This window comes from Pongo abelii, chromosome 7, assembly GCF_028885655.2.
Source record: "Pongo abelii isolate AG06213 chromosome 7, NHGRI_mPonAbe1-v2.0_pri, whole genome shotgun sequence".
Lineage (NCBI taxonomy): Eukaryota > Metazoa > Chordata > Mammalia > Primates > Hominidae > Pongo > Pongo abelii.
The window spans coordinates 147,233,180-147,251,216 of NC_071992.2; the positions used below are offsets into that span (position 1 = coordinate 147,233,180).

General features: G+C 37.9%; 1 protein-coding gene and 1 long non-coding RNA gene across 3 annotated transcripts in view; one reads left to right on the top strand and one right to left on the bottom strand.

The window, feature by feature from the left end:
• Positions 1 to 18,037, bottom strand: part of ADCY8 (adenylate cyclase 8) — a 263,423-nt gene that overhangs the window by 66,892 nt on the left and 178,494 nt on the right. For both annotated transcript variants that reach the window (XM_024251209.3, XM_054518826.2), the window contains exon 9: positions 16,312 to 16,412. In XM_024251209.3, coding sequence (XP_024106977.3) covers positions 16,312 to 16,412 — 101 coding nt within the window. The remainder of the gene's footprint in view (positions 1 to 16,311; positions 16,413 to 18,037) is intronic.
• LOC129047549 (uncharacterized) overlaps positions 1 to 18,037 on the top strand; it is a 59,106-nt gene that overhangs the window by 1,191 nt on the left and 39,878 nt on the right. The gene's annotated exons all lie outside the window — the stretch shown is intronic.

The following is an 18,037-nucleotide window of genomic DNA, read 5'->3' on the forward strand; positions in this document are numbered from 1 at the left end:
AGTTATAAACAAACATCAATTGAAAAATAGGAAAGGGAATCAAGGGAGGCTTCATAAAAGAGGTGACTTTGGGTTAGGCCGTGAAGATTAAAGAGAAGGCTTGCAGATAGGAAAGAGTGGGGAGCATGAGCAAAACATCAGAAGAATGGGAGTGACCAGTGTCTTCAGAGTTTCCCAGTAACCCAGGCAGTGTGGCTGTGCTCAGGAGCTTTGACCTGCAGGCAATGTGCAGAAGGAAGTAATCAGATCTGTGTGTTTGAAAGACAAATGTGGTGGGAGGTGGAGGATGAAGTGAAGAGGAAACGTGTTTAGAAGAGTTAAATAGTTAAGGCATGAGTTAATGAGGGAGGAACACAGGGGAACAGTATGATAATTGGGGGGTGCAGGGAAAGATGTGGAGGTATATTAATATGTGTTTTGTATGTATGTGTAGAAGGTATTTGAGAGAGGGAAGTCATTAATGATGACATTAATGTTTTTTATTGTAACTGGGTAAGTGCAGGAAAAGAAGCTAGTCTGTACAGGAGATAGGTTGATAAAGTTGATTTTGGACACAATGCATGTTTGGTACTTGTAGATCACTCAGTTACAGGTATCTAGATGTCCAGGCAGTGAGGGACAACTGAGGAACTCTGAGGCTGGAGGGAATAGGTGGTGATTGAAGATCGAGGAATGGAAGCATTTGACCAAAGACAGTGTGTACAGCAAGAATCAAGAGGACCCAAGATGAGCTGTGGGGGATGCTAATGGGCTGGAAGAAGAGAAGACAGCAAAGGGAATTTATGAAATGTGGTTAGATAAGCAGGAGAGCAGGAGTGCATGGCATCATGGCAGCAGGGGGGATAAGAAATTCACAAGGAAAGAGTAACCAAGAATGTCAATTTCCTCTGCATGATGAGGCTACTTTAAGGCTGGAAAGTGACTCCTCCCACAGCCTCAGCTATTGTTGGTAGAGGTTTCCTTTTGTTTTTCACTAGCAAAGTTTTGATTTTATGGATCACCTTGACAAGAAATCTCTGTAGGAGTTCTATATAAGAACAGAAGGTTGGTGCATCAGTGAGTTCCCAGAGGGCTCTAGGCAGATGGGAAACTTCCCTCCAAACAGGCTGGAAAAACACTCCCTGACAACACATCATTATTTCTGGGCACCAGGGGAGATAAATGAAAGAGAATGCAGGTGGATCGCTTTGTCAGGAAGTCCCATGAGAGAGGGGGCCAATTGCAAGGCTCATGTGGCTCATTCACATGAGGCAACCAATGAGTATAAAAATGTCTCTTTTCAAAGTGTGAGACAGAAGCAAACCAGGGAAAGGCAGGTTTGAAAGATGCTGAGTTGGCGCCTCAAATTCTTACACAGCCACCACTGCCTGTGGACCTCCACATGGCATACACGGCCTTGAGTGTCTGCTCTTGGCTCTCTCTCCTGCCTTTTTTTTCTCCCTCACCCTTCTGCACCCCATGGTCTGGGCAATGCTGAACTATGCGCAGTCTGTCCCCAGTGCTGTGCACTTTCTGCCTTATGGGCACTTAACATGGCGTGTCCTGTTCTTCCTGCAAGGCTCAGCTTTCCTTTGGATTCTTCCATGACACCTGGCATAGGGCTGAGTATACAGAAGGTGCTCAATAAGTATTCATTGACTTATGCTTTTTCTGGGAAGAGAAGACTCTGCTCCTCCCCTCAGCAGCCTTCATAGGGAAGAAGACTTCCACCTACATGCCCAGACTATCTCCCTGCCTGCTCACTATATTTCTCCAAGGAAGGAGGAAGGGCTAATCCAGAAACTATCGGGGGTGCTCAGTGGACCTCATTTTCCTTGGAGGGCAGGGTCATTGTTAAAGGTCAGTGTTTATGCACAGTTCAGACGCTTATATTCTCCTCCTCTTCGATCCACTGAGATGACAGGGAAGCCAGAGCCTTGATCTACCCTATGGGAGGAGGGCTGGCCATCTCTTCTCTTTGGCTGGGGCATCTCTGCCTTTAAGGAAGAAAGCCCAGGTTGGCTTAACCCTGGCTCTGGCCACAGATGGCACCATCTCAGGTCTGCCTCATTCACCTTTGGCACTGGTGGATGTGCGTTTGTTTAGTCTTTTGCAACATCATAGTGTTGCCCACGGTGGGATATGAGGGCCAGCAGAGAAGAGATTCAGGATGGAGGCCATGTGGTCTCTTGACTTTAGCCACATTCTGTATTCCAGCTTTTATCACAGTTTTGCATAGGCTAAATGGGCAATTGTTTGGAAATTTGTAAAATTGATTTTTTTTTTTCTCATTTAGCGATTGAACTTTTGTGTAATCTTTGGCATGGCGGGGAGTTCATCAGGGTATCTGTAGGGCTGTGTGGGAGGATTTGCACACAGAACTCAGGTACTTGAGTCCCTGACCCAGTTTTAAATGGCTTTCTTCTGGGTTTGCTGTAAAAGGGAAAGGGAGGTGAAAGACAGACCGTGTGGTCCAGTGGCAAGAGCAAAGGCTTATATGTTTGAACCTGTAGTTCTGAAGCATAACTAGTAGTGTGGTCATGGGCAAGGTAATTGATTCCTCTGAGAATTACTTTTTAACCTGTAAAACAGGGATTTTTTAAGCCTACCTTTTAAAGGAGGCTCTGAGATTAAACAGAGTCATAAAGTAGTATAATAAAAATTTAAAGAAATTTTAGTTCTCTTTCTCTATTCATCATGAAATTCAGGAAACCAAAGGCACTTTAAAGTTCTACGGCAAGGGTATTAATTAGAAGATTAGCTTTTTAAGCAAAAGTATTGACACTGTATATTACATTTCTCTGGAAATCTCTGCAGCAGTTCCTCAGCATTCATTTATTTCTTTACATGTAAACATTATAACATCAGATTGTACATTTTATCTAATTATAGAGCCACTCAGGCATCCAGGGGTTCTGAATTTGCTTTTGCATTGTTGGTGCACATAAGAGGCAAGGAAACCTTTCATTTCTGAAATCGAGTCTCAAAAAGAATGACGAGTTTTGCAAAGCTCTATCCAAATCATTTCTAGACATTAAGTCCTAATTATTCTCTGCAGTCTGTCTTTAAAATGGTTTGTATTGATATTGTGATTTGACATTTGCTGGGAAGGCAGGAATCAGTGGGGATGAGTGAACAGCCTATAGCAGCTTGCAGTGCAATAGGAAACAAAAACTCAGATTATACTGAAAGATGGCACCTGGACAACGCTTTAGAATCTGCAGACTCTATGAGTGCAATAGTGTCTTTGATCCTTGCAGCACCCCTGAAGAAAGATATTCTAAGCCCTTTCAACAGATGAAAATACTGTGACTCCAAAAGGGAATTTGCCAGAAATAGGCTTGGTTAACTTAATTTTTACTGCAGTGTTGGCAAGTGGGCATTATCATTCCCATTTTATAGATGAGGAAACAGAGGTTTCAGAGAGGTTAAATACATACATATAGGTAGTATAATGCACAGAAAATAATAAGACCCAGTGCCTGCCTCTTTCCCTCTCTCCCTCCCTTGCTTCCTTCCTTCCCTCCCTCTCTAGGTCACTACCTCTCTTTCTTTTCCCTTTCCCTCCCTCCCTCTCTCCCCCTTTTCTTCTCCCCCTTCCTGCCTCCGCCTCTCTCTTTCTGTGTCTTTGTCTCTCTCTCATCATCACATGCAGACCAGATACATTGTTCTATAGTCCCAAGAAGTATTTTCTAGTCTTTCCTTCATTTACCCTTCTTGGAGAGGAATATCTGAGGGCATGTGGAAATTAAAGGAAAGAGCTGGGTAAGCACTGTCTCTTTTTTTTTTTTTTTTTTTTTGCCGAAGTCCATTAATTTTTGCTTTGGAGGCTAAGAATTAGCTGTGGTCATATGAGTAGAAACTCCCTCATCTGCCAAAAAAAATCCATGACAGAAGAAATGCGAGTGAAAAGCACCCACCATCTGTTTAGCTGCAAAGCATCAAACAGAAACAAAATGAGTTGGAGAGGGAACCAGCACATATTAAAGAAAGCTTTTGCTGTGTCTGGGGTAAATGGGCTACCCAATTCCCACAGCATGTGGATTGTCTGGTCAGAGTTCAGTTTCCTTCCTTGTCAGGATTTTTCTCTTCACTAGGTAAGGTTGGGGTGTGGGCTGTATTTCAGTTATGGGCTTCACCTTGAATTCTAGAGTTGGAGACTCCTTATGACTAGCTGCTGGGTGAGGGTTCAGGTCTCTTCCCCCTGAACCCCGGGAACCAGCGCATCAAGGCTTGCTCCCCTCCCCCACCCCTGTCACACCACCTAGAAAGAAATCCAGCCCAGGCTGGCTGGGAAGTGTGAGGCTCGCTTCTCGTGGAGGACAGTGGCCCCTTCTCCTGTCCAGTGCCAAGTCCAGATCCTCGGGCTCATCCTGGTCTTCTCCATCTCTCTCATCCCCCACATCCAGTCAGTCACTGTGAACCGTCAACTCTCTGCCCTAAATATCTTAAAAATTCTTCCTCTCCTGTCCACCCTTTCGCCACTCTCTTGTCCTTATTATTTCGTGCCAGATTTTTTTTTTGCAATTGCCTCCTAATTGGTCATCTCAAATCCAGATCTCACTCCCACCTCTCCATCACCCCCGTTCAGTATGAGCCTTCTAAACATTAATCTGATCACATCATCTCTTTCATTAAAATGTTTCAATGAAGACTCCTCTGCCAACCAGTCACAACGCCTTAATGAACTTCACAACTCCTATCCTTCAGAATGCTCTATTTCCAGCCCTTCCTCCCCTTAATCCTTCTCAGTCTTTTTCCATGACCTGGTGAGCTCCTTTAGGAGCCAGGTGAGCTGTCACTGTCATCTCCTCTGGGAAGCCTGCCCTAGAGGCAAAAGGACTACTTTTGCCTCACCCCAACTCCCACACATCGAATCCCAGCTTACACCTTTCCTATCACAATAGTCATCACCCCATATGATAGCTGTTCAGCTAATTGTCTTTTAGCCCTACTAGATGGTCAGCTTTATGATGGTGGAGACCCTGACTGTATATCCCTATCACTATCCAGCACAAACTGTCACACTGATGTTTGTTGAGTGTTTGCCAGGCATGTCAACACCTTGAGCTCTAGGAGTCCAGAGGAAGCAACAGACACGGCTGGGCCCTTCTTGGCTACCACCTTCCCATTGACAAGAGTGACTAGAGGAGCCCAGCAGGTTTGGCTGAATCCTGCAAGGTCCCACCAACACTCACAGCTCGCCACCCTGAGGTGCCTTCTGTCAGGACCCTAGTCCTCATTGTCTCTTTGGTAGTCAAGAAACTCATTCTTTTCTGGTATTCTCTGGTACCCTTCTTCTGATTTATTAATTGGATAACACATAAATATCTACATACATAACATATACATATCTACATATGTATCTACCTTCGTAGGATATAAGTAGCTACATATATCGTGTATACACCTGGATAGATACATATATATTCCTTATGTCTTAGTCTCATTCCACCAGATCATACAGTCCAGGAGGGCAGGGATTTTTTTCTTGTCATCTTTTTTTTGTCTTGAGATTTATTCCTAGTGTTTGGAATAAGTCTGGAACATAATAACCACCAGTGGCTGTTGGTGGGAGGACTCCTAGCCCACATTTGGCAAAAGTAGGAAGGCCTCCCCTCACATTAATAACTTTTTAAAAATGGTAAAACAAAGCATAAATAAAGAAAACCACACAAAAGTATAGCTTAGTTAGTTCTTATAAAGCGTCTGCCTTTGTAATGACCATCAATTCCTGAAATAGAACTTTGCAGGGCACAACAAAACCCCATCCACGAGCCCTGTCCCAATGATAATCCTCTCTCTCAACCCCCATTAATCACTTTCCATTTCCATTTCTTTATAGTTTTATCCTTTCTTTATAGACACTACAGTTTAGTCTCACCCATTTTTATTAAATCTGATTTGTCTTTTAAATCTTAAAATCTGTAACTTCTCTCTTTATCCTTTTATCTTCCTTAAAATGGATTTATTGAAAAACACATGCCTCTGACCCATAGCATTTCTCACTCTCTGGATTTTACTGGTGTGTACTTATCCAACATTCTCTGTCCTCTATAATTCCTGAAAATTGGAAGCTGGATTCAAAGGCCTGACCAAATTTAGGTTTGATCCCATTGGCAAGACCATAGGTGGTGTGCGCCCCCACCAGGAGGTATGGTTGTCTCTCTTATTTGTGTTGATAGCATCCTCTGATGCTCAATTTGTAGATCCGTTAATTCATTATGGGTTGGAATATGATGATATTTTAATTCTTTTATTCTTTAAAATGTTTTAGCTAGGATACTTTTATGATATTTCCCCTCACTTACTATTTAGTGATCTTATGGTGAAAAAACACTGGTTTCTCTCACTTTTTTACAAGTTTTCCAGATAATCAACCACTTCCCTATCACCCACTAAACACTACAAACTTAAAAAAATCATTACAAACTCATAAAGCTAAATATATTTGCTGGGTTTTGATAAGTATTTTAATAATTATCCCCATTGAAGCTCAAATTATTCCATCTTTGGACAGTGGGAACTTCTATAATGTGGCTCCTGCATTCTTTTGATACGATCCTAAGATCGTGTTTGATGGCATCCTTGCTTTCTTGTAGGACAAGATGTTCTAGGCTCGTCTAGCATATTTCCTGTTCCAGCCCTAAAATTAGCCATATCTCCAAAAATTTTTTTTTAAAAAACAGATATATTACTTCAAGACCATAATCTAGCCCTGAGGTTTGCTAATAGATGCTGAGTTGCTCATTCTTTCTAAATCTTCCCATAGGTGTTTCTCCAGTCCAGGATATCATCTTCCATTTAGTTGTTATGTCTCCTTAGGTGCCTCCTTGCTGTGACATTTTCTCAGACTTCCCTTGTTTTAAATGACTTTGACAGGTTTGAGGAATACTGGTGAGGTGTTTTGTAGACTGTCCCTCAATTGAGATTTGTCTAAAATTTTCTTCATGATTATATTATGGGTTTGGGGAGGAAGATAACAGAGGTTATGTGCCATACTTACTAGATCCCATTAACATAACTTATCACTGTTGGTATTAACCTTTATGCCCTGGTTGAGGTAGTATTTATAAGGTTTCTCCATATTTGCCCCCTGTACATAGTTCACTCTTTGGAAGAAAGTCATTTTTGCTGTTGCCCATACTTAAGGAGTGGGGAGTTAAATTCCTCCTCACTGAGGATGGATTATCTTCATAAAATATGTAGACTTTCTCTGCATGGGAGACATATCATTAATTTATATTAGTATGAACTGGTGGATATTTATTTTATATTGTGGATTATAAATAAATACTACATTGTTTATTTTGTTGCTCAATTTATTCCAGCTTTGGCCCTTGGGGGCTCTTTTGTTGGCTCCTGTGTCCCTTTGAAATACTCCCATTATCATGTATATGTGTGTGTGTGTGTGTGTTTGTGTATGCATGTGTATGTATGTATGTTTAAGCACATTCTTATTTTCTGGCCCTACAAGATAGCCAAGGCTAATCTTGTATATTTCCTGTCCCACTGTTAGAATCAGACAGTTCTCCAAGGAGCCCTGGTTCCTTTTATTGAATATCAGCATTAGAAACCAAGATGTGAGTGGTAGATGTGCTCATTACCACTGAGGTGTCATTGCTTCCAGGCCCTCTCCACTGACAGAGGAAGGAAATGTATGTATATATTCTAACCTGTGCATATAAACATATCTATAAATATTCCTACATGTAACCATCTCTATCTATATTAAGCTACACATGAGTTCATATGGATGTCTCCAACTCTAATCCATTACCACAGGGATATTTCTAACTTTCTCCCTTTGCTTGCATGTAAACTTCCATTCCAACAATGAGAAAACTGACTCCCACCATCTGCCATCCACTTACACAATTGTTTAGTCCCAGTATACATATATAGGTGTTAAAAATTCTTAACCCATGCCTCAATGGGAAATTCCTATATCAACTAGAGCACAGTGCTTAAGTGCAGTTTCTCTTGCCTTTAATTCTACAAACTTCTCTCATTTTCAAAGCTACTTAGTACACCATTTTACCCACCTCATCCCCTTCACGGAGGTTGCTTCATACACTTTTAATACAGTTAGATTCTTCTGTCACAGTCTAATTCCATTATGGGATCCCCTAAACTCCTAAATAAAATGTTTTAAAGCCTGTATATATTAAAGTTCATTCTCTGTGCTGTAAAGTTTTATAGGTTTTGATAAATGCATAGTGTCAGGTATATACCATTACAGTATACTGAATGCACTACCCTAAAAAACATGCTGGACTTCATCTCTTTAATTCTCCTTTCCCTCATTCCCCAAGCTCCTCTCACCTAATAATCTATTTACCATTTCTATAGTTTTGTCTTTTCCAGAACATTGTATAAATGGAATAATATGTATAAAGCCTTTCAGACGGTTTCTTTCACTTGGGGATATGCATTTAAGGTTCATTGATGTCTTTGTGTGGCTGATATCTTATTCCTTCTTATAATGGAATCTTACTTCATTGTCCAGATATGCCACAGAGTTTTTGTTGTTGTTGTTGTTGTTTTCTCCAGCAAATGGTATTGACAGTTATTTATTTACTTACTTATGTATTTATTTATATATTAGTCATTGTACTAGGCATGTAGTGGTAGGTCATTGTTTTAATTTAAATTTCCCTTATGGCCAATGATGTTGAGCATTTTTCACATGCCTATTTGGTATCTGTATATCTTGTTTGGTGAGTTGTTTGTTTAAATCTTTTGTCCATTTAAAAAATTCAGTTGTTTTCTAATTGTTGAGTTTTAGGAGTTCTTTGAATATTTTGGGTGCAAATCTTTTCCCAGACACATGTTTTACAAATATTTTCTTCTGGTCTGTGGTTTGTGTTTTCATTCTCAAAACAGCGTCTTCCACAGATCAGACATTTTAAATTTCAGTAAAGTCCAACTTATAATTTTTTTCTTTCATGGATCATAATTGGTGGTGTGTCTTAAAACTCATCACCAAATTCAAAACCAAAATTTTGTTTGTGTTTTCTTCCAGAAATTTTATAGTTTCGCATTTAGGTATATAAACCATTTTGTGTTAGTTTTTGTGAAGGTTTAAAGTCTGTGTATAGGTTCAAGTTTTTGCATATGGATACCCAATTTTTTAATTTATTTTTTTATTTTACTTTAAGTTCTGGGACACATGTGCAGAACGTGCAGGTTTGTTACATAGGTATACACGTGCCATGGTGGTTTGGGGCACCTATCAATCCGTCATCTAGGTTTTAAGCCCCGCATGCATTAGGTATTTGTCCTAAAGCTCTCCCTTTCCTTGCCCCCCAACCCCAACAGGCCCCGGTGTGTGATGTTTCCCTCCCTGTGCCTATGTGTTCTCATTGTTCGACTCCCACTTATGAGTGAGAACATGCGGTGTCTGGTTTTCTGTTACTGTATTAGTTTGCTGAGAATTGGGCATCCAATTTTACCAGTACCATTAGTTAAAAAGAATATCCTTTCTCCATGGAATTTTCTTAACATCTTTGCTACAAATCAATTGATTATATTTGTGTGGGTGTATTTTTGGAGCTTTTCTTTCTGTTCTATTGAGCGATGTGTTTGTTCTTTCTTTAGCATCATACTGTAGCTTTATAGTAAGTTTTGAAATCAGGTAGTATGAATCCTCTAGCTTTGTTGTTATTCTTTTATGGTATTGTGTTGGCTATGCCATATTCTTTATCTTTTCATACAACCTTTAGCATTGGTTTGTTGATATTATAAAATAGCTTGCTGAAGTTTTGACTGACAATGCATTGACCTATAGATCAAGTTGGGAAAAATTAACATCTTAACAATATCAAGTCTTCCAATCCATGAAGACAGAATATCTCTTCATTTATTTACATCTTTGATTTATTTCATCAGTGTTTTAAAGATTTCTTGTACAAATTTTGTTAAATTTATATTTAAGTATTTCATTTTTGGTGCTATTGTAAATAATATTGTTTCTTTAATTTCAAATTTCAACGTTAGATGACTGATATAAAGGAAAACAATTGACTTTTGTATATTGACATTGTATTCTGTGACTTGACTATGTTTGTTTATTCGTCTTAGAAATGTTTTGGTGGATCCTTTGGGATTTTCTGTATAGAAAGTTATGTCATTGGTAGATAAACATAGTTTTATTTCTTCCTTTCTGATATGTATGCCTTTTATTTCTTTTTGTTGTTTTGTTTCAATAGCTAGGACTTCCAACATGATATTAAATACAGGTGGTAAGAGTGTATTTTTGTTTTGTTTCTGATATTAGGGGGGAAGCTCCAGTCTTTTACCACTAAAGATGATGTTATCTATAGCTTTTTTTTTTTTGGGAGATATTCTTTATCAAGTTGTAGAAGTTCCCTTCTGCTGCTAGTTTTCTGAGAGTTTTTAACATAAATGGACATTGAATTTTATCCAATGCATTTCTTTGGCAATTGATATGATCATATGATTTTCCTTCTTTAACTTACTAATATGGTGAACCACTATTGTTTGATTTTAGAATGTTGAATAAACTTTATATACCTGGGAGAAGTTCTGTTGGAGCATGGCGTATACTTCTTAAACATTGTTAGATTTCATTTGCTAATATTTTATTGAGAGGTTTTATGTTTATGTTTATGAGATATTGGTCGGTAATAACTAGATTTTAATTTTGTTGATTTTCTTTATTGTTTTCCTGTTTTCAGTTTTATTGATTTTTGCCCTAATTGGTAGAATTTATTTTCTCCTTTTTGTTACAAGATTAAATTGCTTTTTGTTCTGTAGTTTCCCAAGGTAGAAGCTTAGATTGTTATTAATTTTAGATCTCTTTTCTTTTATAATATAAGCATTTAATGTAAATTTTCCTCTAAGCACTGTTTTCATGGCATCCCACAAATTTGGTAAGTTGTGTTTCCATTTTCATTTAGTTAAAATTTTTTTTTTTTTTTAGACGGAGTCTCGCTCTCTCCCAGGCTGGAGTGTAGTGGCGCAATCTTGGCTCACTGCAAGCTCCGCCTCCCAGGTTCACACCATTCTCCTGCCTCAGCCTCACGGGTAGTTGGGACTACAGACGCCGGCCACCACGCCCGGCTAATTTTTTGTATTTTTTAGTAGAGACGGGGTTTCACCGTGTTAGCCAGGATGGTCTCGGTCTCCTGACCTCGTGATCTGCCCGCCTCGGCCTCCCAAAGTGCTGGGATTGCAGGCGTGAGCCACCGCGCCTGGCCCAAAATATTTTTAAATGTCTCTTGAAATCTTTCGCTCACGTGTGATTGAAGAGTGTGTTATTTAATCTCCAAGTGTTTTGGGATTTTCTAGCTACCTTTCTATTATTGAATTTTAGTTTAACTCTACTATGATCTGAGAACATACTTTGTGTTATTTTTCTTCTTTTAAATTTATGAAGGTGTATTATGGCCCAGAATGGGGTCTACCTTGGTTACTGTTCCATGTGAGCTTGAGAAGAATCTGTATTCTTCCATTGGGTGGAATAGTCTATTAATATTGATTAGGTAAGTTCAGGTTATCTATATCTCTAATGATTTCCTTTCTACATGATGTATTAATTACTGACAGAGGGATGTTGAAGTCTCTATAATGGTGGGTTTATTTATTTTTCTTTTCAGTTCTATCAGTTTTTGCCTTATGTAGTTGCCATTCTCTTGTTAAGCACATAAATGTTCATATTGCTAGTTCGTCTTAGAGAATTGATTTTTTAATCACTATGTAATTTCCATTTTTATCTCTGATAATTTTCCTTGTTCTGAGTCTATTTGGTGTGAAATTAATATAGCTACTTAAGTTTTTTTTCATTAATGTTAGCATGGTATATTTCTTCATTTCTTTAACTTATTTCAGTCTATACCTATAGTGGGCTTCTTGTATACAACATCTATTGGGGCCTTTTTTTTTTATCTACTCTGACAAGCTGTGCTTTGTAATTGGTATATTGAGACCATTAACATCAAAAAGTAATATTTTTATGCTTGGTTTAACATCCATCATCTTTGTAACTATCTTTGCATTTATTCTTTGTTTGTTCACCTTGTTTAACATTCTCTCTGATTTTGATTGAGCATTTTATGTGATTTAATTTTATTTTTTCTTAGCATATCAATTATATTTCTCTTTTTAAAAAACTTTTTTTAGTGTTTGCTCAAGAGCTTAAAATATGCATTTTAAATTAATGTAACTCAACCTTCATACTACTTCATGTGTAATGCAGTTACCTTAAAATAAAGCATTCCCAATTCCTTCCTTATGTCCCTTGTGACATTTCTATTGTTCATCTCACTTTTATCCATATTTATAACCACCAAATACATTGTTAATATTGTTGCTTTAAACAAAAAATAATGTTTTAGATCAATTAAGATTAAGATAAAAACATTTTACTTAACTTCATTTTTTTTTCTCTGATGCTCTTTCTTTATGGAGATCCAAGTTTCTGATCTATATTATCTTCCTGCTGTTTGAAGAAATTTTTCACATTTCTTACAGGGAATGTTGGCTAAAAATGTAGTTTTTGTTTTTCTGAGAAAGTGTTTTTTCTCTACTTATAAAGGATATAGAATTCTAGGTTGATGGTTTTTCTTTTAATACTTTAAATACTTGACTCCACGCTCTTCTTGCTTACTTGGTTTCTGACAAAAAGTCTGATGTAATTCTTATCCTTGTTCCTCTACAGGTAAGGCAGTGTCCTTCCTTCTGGTAAGATGATGTCCTTCACTGTGGTATCCTTTAAGATTTTCCCTTTGTCTTGCATTTTCTGCAGTCTGAATACAATATCTTTTTTTGATGTTTATCGTGGTTGGTTATTTTTATTTAACCAAAGTATTTAACCTTTAAAATTCTGTGTTTCTGTGATTCTGTGGTTTGTTGTCTATTATTAATTTTGGAACATTCTTAGCCATTATTACTTTAAATATTTATTTTGCTTAGCTCTCCTTTCTTCTCCTTTTGGTAATCTAATTATGTGTCTATTTCTTCTTTTGAAATCATCCCAGAGTTCTTGGATGCTTTGACCCATGTCCCCTGCCCAACCCCCATTCACTTTTGTCTTTGCGCTTCAGTTAGGGAAGTTTCTATTGACCTGTCTTCAAGCTTACTGATTATTTCCTTGGCCTTTCTGAGCCTACTATTGAGCCCATTGAAGGCATTCATTATTTCTGTTAGGTATTTTTAAATTTTTATCCTTTCCTTTTATTTCCTTTGATTTTCTCAGAGTTTCCATCTCTCTGTTTATATTGCCCATTTTTTCTTGCACATTGTCTACTTCTATTAGAACCTTTAATATATTAATAATAGTTATTAAAAATTCCCTGTATGATAATTTTAACACTGTTATATCTGAGTTTGATTCTGATGATTGCTTTGCCTCTTCTTTTTTTTGGTGTGCCTTCTAATTTTCTGTTGAAAACTGTTCATATTGTATCAGGTAATAGAAACTGAAGTAAATAGATATTTTCTGTGAGGATTTATATCACACTGGCTGGGAGTTAAGCTATGGTTAAGACTTGCTATAGTTGTATGTTCCAGTAGCTTCAAATTCCTCTAGTGTATTAGTTTCCTCTCTTGATATGGGCTTCCCTAAGTACTCTTTCTCAGAAAGAATCTGCGTCTTGCAGTTCTTTCAGCTGTTAGTATCCATGGTCAGTATACAGGGTCCTTGTTGGTGTGACGTTAAGGTGTGGGGAAGAAGGCTCTGTCAATCTTTTAAATTTTCTTTTTGACTTAAAAAATGATGTTCTTTCTTTCACTTTCTATATTTCTTAAGTAATTTTTGCTGCGTTTATGTGCTGTATGTTCTCTTTCACTGTCTTCACTTCTGAAATATATATATTTTAAAATTTTTATTTATTTCTTGAGCTGTCTTTCCAAATTTCTAAGTTTTTCTAATTTTGGTTAGGTTGTTATTTCATGTCTTGAACCACATTAAGTGTTTCAGCTTCTTTTAAAAGAATAGGTTAAAGTTTTGATATATTTTGTGGGCATGTCTTTCTGGAGCGCTTTCAATGACTATAAGAAGATTATTCTACTTGTTATTCTCCTATTTTTTATAATAGCTTAGTATAGGATTGCCATCAATATATTTTGTTGCTCATTTTTGTGTAAAACACTTCCCTGAACTTTTAGAAAAAGCATGGTTCAGGATTGTTTATTTATTTTTTTAACTCTATAGAGCTTTCTCTTTGGTTGCTTTCATGGAGTGTTTCAAAACATGATAGCTAGAATTCCTTCCCACTTTAACCTGTATAGCCCTTATTGTAAGTGATTTTGATTTCAGTCACACAGTTCCTTTCAGGGCTTTATCATGGGAGGGAGATTAGATGATCAGTTTCATGAGTTCATAGTGTCTTGATGGTTCCAGCTCTTCAGGCCTTTCAAAATGTTATTGGATTGGGCAAACTCCTTCCCACTTTCATTTGCTTTCTTAGTTTGGCTCACAGCACTTCTCAGTGCATATCTGTTGGCTATATTGAGATCCTTTTGTTCCCCGGTGTGACATGCCCAGTACTTCTTTCTGCTTTCTCCCATACAGGTACTGATATCACACACATTTTGGGGCTATTGGGAGATTGTTGCTACCCATTTCTATATTGGAATGTATGGGTCTATCACCTTTTTTTGTTATAAATATAGTCCATGAGGTTTTTGGTTTTGCTATCTAGTTGGTCAGATTTGTAAGAATTCTGAGAGATTAAGAAATATACCATCTGTCCCAACATCTTCCTGGAATCCCCTCTCTCTTTCTAATGTCCCCTGCTAATTAGGGGGAAGGTCAAGCATGGCCAGCCCTTGCATATTAGTTAACTTGAACATCTTTGTTCCACAGCATCATGCTACAATCTTCCTAAAAATCTCCTGGGGCCCCTTCTCACCCTCAGGATCAATTCCAAAGTCTTTAACATAGTTATGAGCATTGAACTTCTGCTGGTTCTCTTCTTTTTCAGCCATAGTGTCTGCTATATTCTTGCACAAGCCCTTTGCTATCGGCTCTTACATTTAATCACTATTCTACAAACACAAGGCTTTTCTTACTTGTATGGCTTTGCCAGAGCAGTTTTCCAAATGGAATACTCTCCTACTTTTTCCTCTCTCATCTTAGTCAAATCAAAACCTTTTCTGCAAATTTTTCCTTGAATCATGTGGTCAGAAAGAATCACTAATTTTGATGCAAAGCAGTCTAGTAACTAAAAGCACAGACTTGGTCTCTGGGTTCAAATTTCCGCTCAGATATTATAAAGACATGTGACCTGGGATAAATCCTCATCTACAAATGGGAAGTGGAATGCTGCTTCACTCATCAGTTATTTTTGAGGCTTTTTGAGACAATCCATGGAAAAGATGTAGTACTCTCCGGGCATGTATAAGTGCTCAGTAACTGGGAGCCATTGTTAATGTCTTTGTCACCTACTAAATTATGTCTTAGAGGTTACAGAACCTCTTCTTCCAAAACTGTATCATCCTCAGGGGCTATAATGTTCCTTAGCCTATATTAAGTATTTAAAAAATATTTGTTGATATTATTTTTAATCATGTGAAAGGGGAAATCTCATGGTAAGTATAGGGAGAAGGCAATTTAGCTGAGAAAAGAGGCAGGAGCTAGCTTATAGTTTAGAGGAGAGGAAAGAGCATAGCTATTGGACTAATCCAGAACCAGGTTCAAATCCTGGCTAGAGCATCTATAACCTGGACAATATGTGTTTAATAGAGGGTTAAGAACCCAGACTCTAGAGCTAGTCTTCCTGGGTTGAATCTAGGCAGTAACATCTTGAACTATGGGATCTTAGGGAATTTACTTCACTATTATGAGCCTCAGTTCCCTCCTCTTTAAAATGAGGATAATCATGGCACCTACCTCATGATGTTGTCATGGGGATTCCAGAAATTTTTATATGTAAAGTATTTAGAACAGTGGCTGGCCACAAACAGGTGTTTGCATTATTATTAAAGTGTTGATTTTGCAGACCCAAGGAGCTACGATGCTGTATCTGTGAATGAATTATACTAACAAAAGCACAAGTAAATGGTGATTGAGGTTCTTATACCTATTTTCTGCATTCATGGGTGTCATGTCAAATAAGAGTGGGGCCTATTTTAATTTTTGTTGTTGTTTTTATTAAGATTAGGAAAAAGATTATTGTCTGGACAGAGTTTTGAGATTATTAGCAGAGTAAGACAACCAGAATAGACATTGATACTATCAAACATTTTGGTATGGGTCCTGGACTCAGTTATTTTAAATTCTGATCCTTTGAAAAGTCAGCTGGCTGACTCCAGGTGAGGAATCTCACAAAGATATTTCACCAGATCAATTAGTTCTTTCATATTTACCTTGAAGAAGGAAGCAAACTTTGTATTGCCGTGATAAATAGAAGAACGATAAATGCACAGACCAAGTTTGACTTGAACACTTCATCCCTCATTTGAGAATACTGTAATTAAAAAAAGAGAGAATGAGTTACTTTGCAGCAGAGTTGGGTTTTGGAAGAATTAAATTTTAGCAGTGTTTGAGGTTGAGGGAAACATCAAGAAGAAACAAGGCAATTAGATTTTTTTAAAATTAAGAATAATTCATATCTTAATAAAACCTTCACAGAGCATTATCCCCACCCCTCCTGCCAGCTTTCCAGTGAGAGCCCAGGAGTAAATACAATGGGAGGGATACTTTGCATGAGCTTATCCAGTTCTTCCCCTCCCTCTGAACTAACATTATTTTAACAGAACAGAAGAGTGCACATCCATATATGCAGCAAATCAAATTCACATTGACTTTCTTCATGAGTAAACTTCAGTCATTTAAGGATCTTTCACTGTTTCGTGTTAAGTTTGGGAACACAGAGAAATGTTTTACCAGGAAGTCTTTCTGCCTCCTTTTTTTAATTAAAAATAAATTCTCAGGCTCTTAAAATAGAAAATAGCCTAAGAGATCTCCAGCTAGTGTAGCCCTTTCATTTCACAGAAGAGAAACCAAGACTAATAGACCAATATGCTTGATGCCCTTCTGTGTCTGCTCAAGGCAGCCCTGGGGAATGGTAGTAACTTTATTTTGATTATCCAGAGTACTCAGTAATTTCATTGTCTAGCTTTAAAAGCTTCTAGAAGGTCAGCGCTCAATGTGTATTTGCCTTACTTCTGCTTAGTCTCTTGAACCATCTTGGAGTTACTAAGCTGGGGAATATCTACTTCCTCCAGAAGGTGGGAAGGTTTTTAAAACTGAAAAAGACCTTAGAATTAGCCTAAATCAAGCCCCACATTTGACCTTAATGAGAGAGAGGTCTAGTAGCAGGCAGGTTATTTTATTTTTGGGGGACAGAAAACTAAGTGTCACTTCTGAACTTTGTAATCCCTGATTTGCATTTCATGGTTACTTCATACAGGAAGCTGGCAAATAGAGGTCTCACAACATCTTAGGCTCTATGTCCACAATACCAAGACAAGGTTTCAGTCAGGTCAAGAAATAATAAAATCAGTCCAATCTGTTGTTGGTATGGTGTTTGCAATCAACAGTTACATGATTTTTATTCTTTTCTGACTTCTTGGTGTGGTCTGGGTTTTAGACTGAACCCCACTTCTCAGTGTCATGGCTAAGGTTTGGAGAATATCCTGTAGTTGTTGAGCTCTCTGGATGAAGCACAATGCTGTTCAGAGACTGCACGGTTATTGCTTTTGCAGGGCAATGCTTTTTCTACCCTCCAGTATTGAGGCCTCTGTCCACTTGTTGGCAACCTGCTTGTTATCTGGAGGGAAACCAGGAACATGGCTCTGAAGAATCACTCTAAGCCATCCTCAACCCTGATAAAACCACAGAAAGCCCATATTATTAATATTATTAATAGTTACCAATAGTGCTACCCTAGAACAGGTCACAATCATAGAGGTCTACACAGAGCAGCTTGAAAATTAATTAGCCACAAAGTTAATTCAAAGAAAGATAAATGTTTGAATTCCTTTTAACAAGCAATTACAGAGGATCTAATTATTCTTTGTTGGCTTACTTTTTTTTTTTTTTAGACAGAGTCTCGCTCTGTCACCCAGGCTGGAGTGCAGTGGTGTGATC